Source organism: Polypterus senegalus, chromosome 10, assembly GCF_016835505.1.
Source record: "Polypterus senegalus isolate Bchr_013 chromosome 10, ASM1683550v1, whole genome shotgun sequence".
NCBI classification, from domain to species: domain Eukaryota; kingdom Metazoa; phylum Chordata; class Cladistia; order Polypteriformes; family Polypteridae; genus Polypterus; species Polypterus senegalus.
The window spans coordinates 18484423-18492913 of record NC_053163.1 but is presented as its reverse complement, the minus strand read 5'-3'; the positions used below and the strand labels follow the sequence as shown (position 1 = coordinate 18492913).

General features: G+C 40.8%; 1 protein-coding gene across 1 annotated transcript; it reads right to left on the bottom strand.

The window, feature by feature from the left end:
- Positions 1–1089: 1089 nt before the first annotated feature.
- LOC120536873 lies at positions 1090–7587 on the bottom strand. The gene is made up of 3 exons (XM_039765408.1): positions 6823–7587; positions 3745–4014; positions 1090–2067 (listed from the first exon to the last, which is right to left on the bottom strand). Exons 1-3 carry the CDS (start codon positions 7409–7411, stop codon positions 1568–1570), a joined length of 1359 nt encoding a protein of 452 aa, XP_039621342.1. The 5' UTR covers positions 7412–7587; the 3' UTR covers positions 1090–1567.
- Positions 7588–8491: the final 904 nt, after the last annotated feature.

The following is an 8491-nucleotide window of genomic DNA, read 5'->3' as shown; positions in this document are numbered from 1 at the left end:
CGGGCGGCGTTGCGACGCAGAAGGCCACACCGAGGCAGGGGCCTCGGAATGATGGGATGCGGAAGGTAAGTGCCCTGCCCTGCGGTAATCGGCCCTGCGGGGTCGGCTTTACCTTGTTTTCCACTGGCAGGGACGATCCGATCCGTGTCCGTGGCAGGAGCAGGCCGGTCCACAGGCTGTCGGCAGCGCGAGGGCGGCAGCTGAGGAGGCTGCGAAATCAGAGCCGCTGCGAGGCTGCCAGAAGGCATGCCACCGCACCCGGAGAAGGGGAAGTCCCACCCGCTGACAGGCAAGGGATTGGCCGGTGTGTCTTGTGTGCCTGCCAATGACTGTACAGAGGCGGGACCAAGGAATGCCAGTCTCGTGCCTGGAAGCGACCCGATTGGGCCAGAGGGAGTGGCCCACAGGAGGCAGACGCCAAGTGCGGCTGATGGACAGGTAAGCCCACCAACTTCTGTCTCCCTGAGGTGAGAGCAACGCAGACCAGAGGGGCGCGTCGGCCTCGAAAGGGGTGCCGAAATGGGGTGTCCCAGGGTGCCCTGATGAACCCTGGGTACGTAGTAGGACCCACTCCGGGGACGTGCTGCCCTCTCGGGATGTGTCGCTTGGACCGACATGTCTTCGCTGGCAGTGGGGCACTGTGGCATCCGGCTGGGGGTGGAGCCCAGCCAGGATGCCCAGGACGACTGGAGGAGGGCTTGTACCTCCTCCAGACCGCGAGGGGGCGACCACCCTGGTTGTATTGGGGGCCACGGGTAGAGGGCTTGGAAGCCCAACCCTGTATGTTTGATACAAAGTGTATGTAATATGTTGTTTATAAATAAGTAAGATCTTATACTGCTTTGACCAGGCTTTGACACAAGTTTATACAATGTTCCAAATTTTATCAAAATCGGCCGACTATTGTTGAAGATGTCATGAAAAACATTTTGGTGTGTTTTTTTTCCACTCACAGTGTATATAATGAATAAAAAGAAGCACAAGTCCCCTGAAGCAATTCCATATAGGCACTGCAAAAACAGGCAGACAGTAAAAAGAAGACACAAACCAAAATCAAACCTACCACACCATTAAGAAAATCAACACCCTGTTTTATTTTACAATTCACTTAACATTTTAATTTTTCTTGTAAACAAAAAATGTTTTAATAATAGTAAACAGATCAACTTCTTCATGACAGGAAGTGTAGCAACGTCCTCCATAGAACAATTCAAAGAGACAGCTCCCACCATACTAGGCCATAATAACAATGCATATTTATTACAATAAAACTAGCACTTGAAATGACACCAAATACAGTGAAAGAACAACTTAGTCAAACTTATTTAACAAGGAGATGGTTTGCCAGCTCTACAATCTGGAAATGTCTTTGTTTTATTTTTTGACTAATTTATTTTTTGCTGGTGGAATTCAAACTGTGTAGCCATCTGAAAAAACTTTTCACATTTTCTCAAAAGTTGTAAGCCATTCTGCAGCCATCCCAACAGTACTGGCTTTTTCCCTCCCATAGGCAGTTACTTGTAGTTCAACATACATCTGGAATACAAGACTTTCCAAACTGTGTTCATCAAAGTCGTTTAGATTTTCTGTGAATTTTCTGGTGCTGCTTAAGGTTCACAAGCCGGCTGCACGTTTTTCCACATTCCACACACTGGTGTTTTCGGCCTTTTTCCGTCCTTTTAATGTGAGTTCTTCGATGTTTCTTGAGGTTTGAAATGTACTCAAACTCTTTCTCACATTCGACACGTAGGTGTAATTGTTTTTTCGCATGTTCCTTATCTATATTTTTTTGAGTACCTAAATCTTGTAATGAACACTCTGCAGCAGTGGGATGGAGTTGCACTTCAGAGATCCCCTGATCAAAACTGGAGTGGGGCTGCACCATACCATTTTTGGAAACTGGAGAATTGTCCCTTTGTGTATCGGAAATATCATCCAAGGTTACATCTTCAGTATGTGTGAGGTCCTTTTCAGAGGTTTCTGGCACATTCATGCTGCACACATCCAACAGCTGCAGGCCAAAGTAATCCATACCCTCTGCTGCTTGGAAAGTGACTTCAGAAACTCCTAAAAACACAGAACAGAACTGTTAAACATGACCACTGTCAAGGATTTAACTGAAAAAGTGAAATCACAGTTTTTGTTTTTTCTCCTGCAAGAACTACTAAAGAATTTTTGCATCTCATATATTTCAACATCATTTGGATAAACAGGTTCATGTTGTTTATTTCCTCAGTTAATAACTCCAAAACTCTATCAAGAAAGAAGGAAAACATTGAGAGTTGCTATCCACCTCCTTCCACTCTTTGTTAGGCCTCCTGCTTTCACTTCATCCTCTACACCTCCATCACAGTGCAACTCTTCACAAAGACATTCCCCATTTTTGCATGAAACACCTCAACCTCCTGAACGGCACAATTCTCCTTGCTGTCAGCTTGTTACTCATCTTCCTCTAATGAATCTCCACACACTAACCTTTAAATTTGTTGCGTTAATGTCAGACAACGCAATTTCTGAGCAACTGGGAGTCAAACCCAAACAACAGGTTTTAAAAAATGGCTGCATGCCTAAAAACAAATTAAAAATGGCATTGGAAATGGCACAAAATGATTTTCATGACTCTAAATACTTATTGGATGCAAAAATAAATGCCCTATTTGAATATCTTGTACTTGAAATCCCCATGTAGGTACAACATATTTGCCCAAAACATGACAGAAAGCATTGTGGGTGAGATGAACTTGTCTTCCTTTTTTGTTTTACCACAAGAGGAAATGGAATGAGATATTTGCATACCACACAATTTGGCCACATTTAACCAACCAGTTTTTTATTCCTTCAAAACGTATGTATTAACGTCTGTGTATGTATGTGTTCATTATGGGGGTAATTATTGAGGACTTGTATACAAGTGTGGGAGTGTGAGGTGCAATGGTTCACAATTAGTGCGCAGTACTATCATAATTGAACTAGGGGGATCCCCCTGCTCGCTTCACATCTCTGCCACTTGTGTTGTGAAGATGGGGGCTGAACGCACCCCAAGGAGACGCGTTTGCTCCTCTGAAACCCCCTCTTAAACGGTGATACAATGAGAAACAAATAGTTTGTTTGTTTTTACCTCCTCTTTGCTCGATTGGGTGAGCTGCATCTCATGCGCCACTTTGAACATTTAAAAGCCTGTACAGCAGCTGTCCTACTCTTTGTGTTTTATTTCCGGCCCCGGGTGTGACTAAATCTTTTGGCACAAAGTCCCTTCTCACAAGAGGTGAGTTCTTGATATTTTTAGTTTATAATTTAAAAATATCTAACAACATCACATTAAAGTTTGATAAATTCTGAAAAGAATAAGCCCGATTTAAAGCGTGACAAAAAATTTGATATAAAAATGTCACCATTGCACTTTTAGGCTTAGGATTTTATATATATATATATATATATATATATATATATATATATATATATATATATATATATATATATATATATATATATATATATATATATAGAGAGAGAGAGAGAGAGAGAGAGAGAGAGAGAGAGAGAGAGAGAGAGAGTAGATTGTACAATATATATGAATGTATTTTTATTAGTGTTAAAACAGCTTTATCAAAAAAATAAACGTGTGTTGGGAGAAACAACATTTTTGTGTATTTCACTATACACTCACAAACACATTCTCACACTTGACACCAAAGTATCTTTTTTTATTATTATTTTGATGCTGTTTATTAATAATTGGAGTACCTGAACCATCTAATGAACACTTTGCCGCAGTGGGATGGAGTTTCACTTCAGAGATTTCCTGGTCAGCACTGGTGTGGGCCTGCACCATGCCACCACTGGAAAACAGAGAATGGTCCCCTTGGGTGTCAGAAACATCCACTAAGGTTACATCTTCAGTATGTGTGAGGTCAATGTATGACGCTTCTGGCATGTTCATGCTGCACACATTCAACAATTGCAGGCCAAAGTAATCCATTCCCTCTGCTACACGGAAAGAGACTTCAGGAACTTCTGAAAACATAGAACAGAACTGTCAAACATGAAAAAACGAGTTCTCACACAGTGTACCCACTGCATATTACATAAAATTTAAAGAAACAACTCTATAACTGGTCAGATTAAGTCACAGTTTCTTTCCATGACAACTACTGAAGAATTTTTGCATCTAACATATTTTCACAAAACTTCAATAGAGTTTTTCTTGGTTTATTTCCTTTGTATAGAACAGCACAACTCTGTAAGACACTGGTGGTTGCTGACCCCCTCCTTCCACACTTTCTGAGGCCCCCTGCTTCACTTCATCCTCACACCTCTATCAGAGATCAAATCTTCACCCAGGCATTCCCCAATTTGTGCACAACACAATCAAACATCCTGAATGTCCCTATTATTCTTTCTGTCAGCTCTACTTGAGGTATTTGCATTTAATAACTACATTTTGTATTATTCATTTCCATTGATGTAAACACTTTAATGCATACAGAACTGAAATTTATTTAAATATATATATTTTTTAATTGAGATACATTACTATAGATGCTGTATTGCAGGTGTTCCCAACTCCGGTCCTGGAGGGCCCCAGTGGTTGCAGTTTTCATTCTAACTCTTTCCTTAATTAGTGACCGGTTTTTGCTCCTAATTAACTTCTTTTGAATTGATTTTATTTGACTTGCTCTTGAAGACTCTGACCCCTTAATTGTTTCTTTTTTTCCTTTAACAGCAGCTATAATAGAATTCCAAGAGCTAAACTTAAAAGAAGTGGTGAAGTGGCCTTCTGCTGTTATGCACCTAAAGTCTGGAATAGCTGACCAATAAAAATTCACCAGGCTAATACAGTGGAGCACTTTAAAACACTGCCGAAAACTCATCATTTCATCTTAGTTAAATCCTGAACCTCTGGATATTCAATTAATTATCATTATTATTCATGGTGGCTCCAAAATCTGTACTCACCCCTACTTTCTTTTCTGTTCTTTTTCCAGTTTTCTGTGGTGCCGACCTGCTCCACCACCACCTAATCAAAGCACCATGATGTCCTTACATTGATGGATTAAAGGCCAGAAGTCCACATGACCATCATCATCAAATTCTTCCATAAGAACCCTGAATACCATGAGGACTGATTGAGATCATTTATATTAGGTAGTATGCCTAGAGGGGTCAGGGTGGTCTTGTGGTCCTGGAACCCCCACAGATTTTATTTTTTCTCCAGCTGTCTGGAGTTTTTGTTTGTTTTTTCTATCCTCCCTGGCTATTGGACCTTACTTTTATTCTATGTTAATTAGTGTTCCCTAAATTTAATTCTTATTTATTCTGTCTTTTTTCTCTGTCTTTATCATGTAAAGCACTTTCAGCTACATTGTTTGTATGAAAATGTGCAATAGAAATATAAAATATATAGTTGTTGTTGTCATTGTAAACAATAAAAAGATAAAAAATGAACCAAAACATGACCAGCAAACTGTGTCCATCATACAATATCTGAAAATAAAGAAAGATCAGGAATGCTGATCTGCTCAGGTCCCCAAAACATTTTAACAGTACTCTTATAAAAGAGAAAATATCGGAAATGTATGCTACTGCACAATGACAGCAGCAACAAGCCATGGAATTAATGAGCGGGTTTAATTAGCAACAAGACGCGCCGCCTAATTTAGCAACTGGTTGGAGTGAAATTGGTTGGAGTTCCTGCCTTAGTTGGTCTTCCGTTGACTCACTCACTTCACATTTCATTTATGTTTGGGTGCCATTTAAGGAAAGAAATGAAGCAATAAAGAGGAATGATGAAGAAATTCAGGGGAACAAATATTAAAAAAAAAAAAAAGTCCATTACAATTAATTCAAAAAAAGTTAATTAGCAGCAAAAACAGGTCCCTAATTAAGAAAAGGTTTAGAATGGAAACCTGCAGCCACTGGGGCTCTCCAGAACTGGGGACCCCTGCCATATTGGGTATCAAAAATAGTATTAAATTCTAACAGCTTTCTTAATATCATATTGAAGTTTGAAATTGTGGCATTTTAACAGCCTTAGCTGCCACCATAGAAAAGTTCAGCTTGTTCTAAAAACTACCTTTATTTTAGGACTGGAGGTCCGAGTGTTTCACTAGTGCCACATAACATTATCAAACTTGCCTAATCAGGTTCAGGCTGGCAGAGGTGCCAGTCTGTCCATAAGGCAGGAAACAGCACTCAATAGGCCATTGCAGGTGCCGCTTTGTTTAACTTCTTTAAAATACAGTACATTTGAGTTTAACAGGTGTAATTAACAATTATCTTAATGACAACATATTTTTATTTCTTTGGTATTTCCATTTTATATCACTAAGATGGCAAAGTGTTACTAAAGAGGAATCTACTTAGTACTGTTTACCTGATAAAGATAATATAACTGCATTTAACAGGTGCAGGATTCCTGTATGGTCACGTATATGTTAACAAATCTCTCAATGACTTTTACTACTTAATCCTTTAAAGACTTGCACACTATGGATGCTTTCATTATTACTCTTTTACACTTTTTTTTTTATTTTACCACTTGTGACACACTTTGAGTTACAGTCATGTCTGAAACTGTTATCGAATTAAATGTATGCATATTTATTAGCACGAACAAATAAGAATAAATTGTACTTTATACAGGCGACGGCGATGACCATATAAACCTTGATGTAGACAAATAATCTACTACCTGTTTGGATCGTGGGAATAAATAAATAAAACAGGGCTAAGTAAAATGATGAAAAGACATCCACTGCACCCAAAACTTTGCAGAAGAAGCTACGTCGCTGCCTCTCTCCCACCCCAGACCCCCGAACGCACCTGAATCTCCGTTCCTGTCACTCCTTACACCCAGCTTTATTTCTTTGAGGGTGTCAAATAAACCCAAGCGTTCAGAAGATGCACCAGTATGACAGTGTGGCTCATTCGAGTCCCGATTGTATTCGATGGGTTGGAGGCTGGAGTCGCACGCCGAGTCCGGCGACTGCCGCTGCAATGTCTGCCCGTCCTCAGCGACAGTAACTTTGGTTTCTCTGTTTGCATGTAAGGCTTTATCTGTCACGGCAGCTCGCAGGGTCTCGAGTTCGCTTGTGAGTTTATCCACCTGCTGATTCAAGTTTTCCTTTTCTTTTTCAAATTCTGCAAAACGCTTCGTGACGAATTCTTCCAGCTCGGACATCGCGATCTCCGCTGTGGTTTTCACCGCTTCTTCTATTATGCTGGACATTTTCAAGGTATCAAAAGCGTTAGCGATGTCCTCCTTTTCGCGTTCTCTGCTTTTAACTCCGTACAAGGAACACTCGCTCTTCTTTAGTTTGTGTAGGACAATTCGGGATGTGGCTTTTGCGGCTCGCTCGATGTTGCTGAGGAGCACCGCCCGAATTCCACGACACGACTCTTCCAGGTCCATGGCATCTACCCGAACTAAGTCCCACTTTCTTGTTCTTTTATGAATTGTTTGTCAGACATCCAACATACCAGTGCTGACATCTTGAGTCTGCATGCGGGATACGATTAAGAGGTACTTCAAGATGGATCGAATTGCAACGTGCAAATCCAGAGCGTACCTAAACAGAAACGCCTAGATTGAGGCGGTCTTGTGGGAGTATGAGCCAATAATAAAGAGGCAATGAACCTGAAGGGGCGGTCGTGTGGGTTCATAAACCAATAGAAAAGAGAGAGGTCGTTCCTGAAAGCTAAACACAAACATGTTTTGCAGTATTTGGCCTCTTATTGGACACCGTGCACACCCACCGCCAGTTGTATTGCGCATGTGTATTATTTTCGCGCGGTCCTGCCTGCGTCACAGATTGTTACCTTTGCTGCGCGTCTCCGGACAGTGGCTGGGATGACGCAAGGGAGCTTTCCTTTCAGCGTGCCCGGTGGTGTGAAGCTCCAGGGGTAGAGCGTTGTGCTCCGAGCTAAAACCCTGCTCCTGAGTTCTTTTTATCCTCAGTTTACAGCAGGTAGCGTCGCACAATGCTTTAATCTTTCAGAAACTTAACTTTTTGTTCTCGACTTACAACTTGCTCCTTTTAGCCTAACAGATAACATATAGCAAGCATTTGAATCAACTAACGACTGACTAATATCGTATATTGAACTCTCTGCCCTCTGATACTGATAACGAAACTCACACCCCACATTCAGAATGATCTGGATGTTAGGCTGATACGCTTCAGTACTCATCTCAACAACATAGAATAAAAATATTTGACTACAATACGTTGATTATAGTGGAACACCAAGCTATTTTCCTTAAATAAGAGTTAAAATGATCATCTTTGAAGATGTCATAGAATTCATCAACTGGGTTCTTTCAAAAAGCCAATCTCAATGTCAGTACAATCGTGATGTAAGGGGAAAATCGAGTTATGTCACAAAATAACACATCCTCTGTGCAGATTGAGCAGTGTTTTAAAATGGAAGAAGTGTTCGCCACAGCGTAAATCAACTTATCGATAACCAAAACCAAAAGAAATATAGATAA

Excerpts from the sequence above, each read along its gene's own strand:
- LOC120536873 (XM_039765408.1), bottom strand. The coding sequence starts at position 7,411 with ATGGACCTGGAAGAGTCGTGTCGTGGAATTCGGGCGGTGCTCCTCAGC. Across the intron at positions 4,015-6,822 it reads TGACAGGAACGGAGATTCAG|AAGTTCCTGAAGTCTCTTTC; the intron begins GTGCGTTCGGGG and ends CTATGTTTTCAG. Across the intron at positions 2,068-3,744 it reads GTGTTCATTAGATGGTTCAG|GAGTTTCTGAAGTCACTTTC; the intron begins GTACTCCAATTA and ends CTGTGTTTTTAG.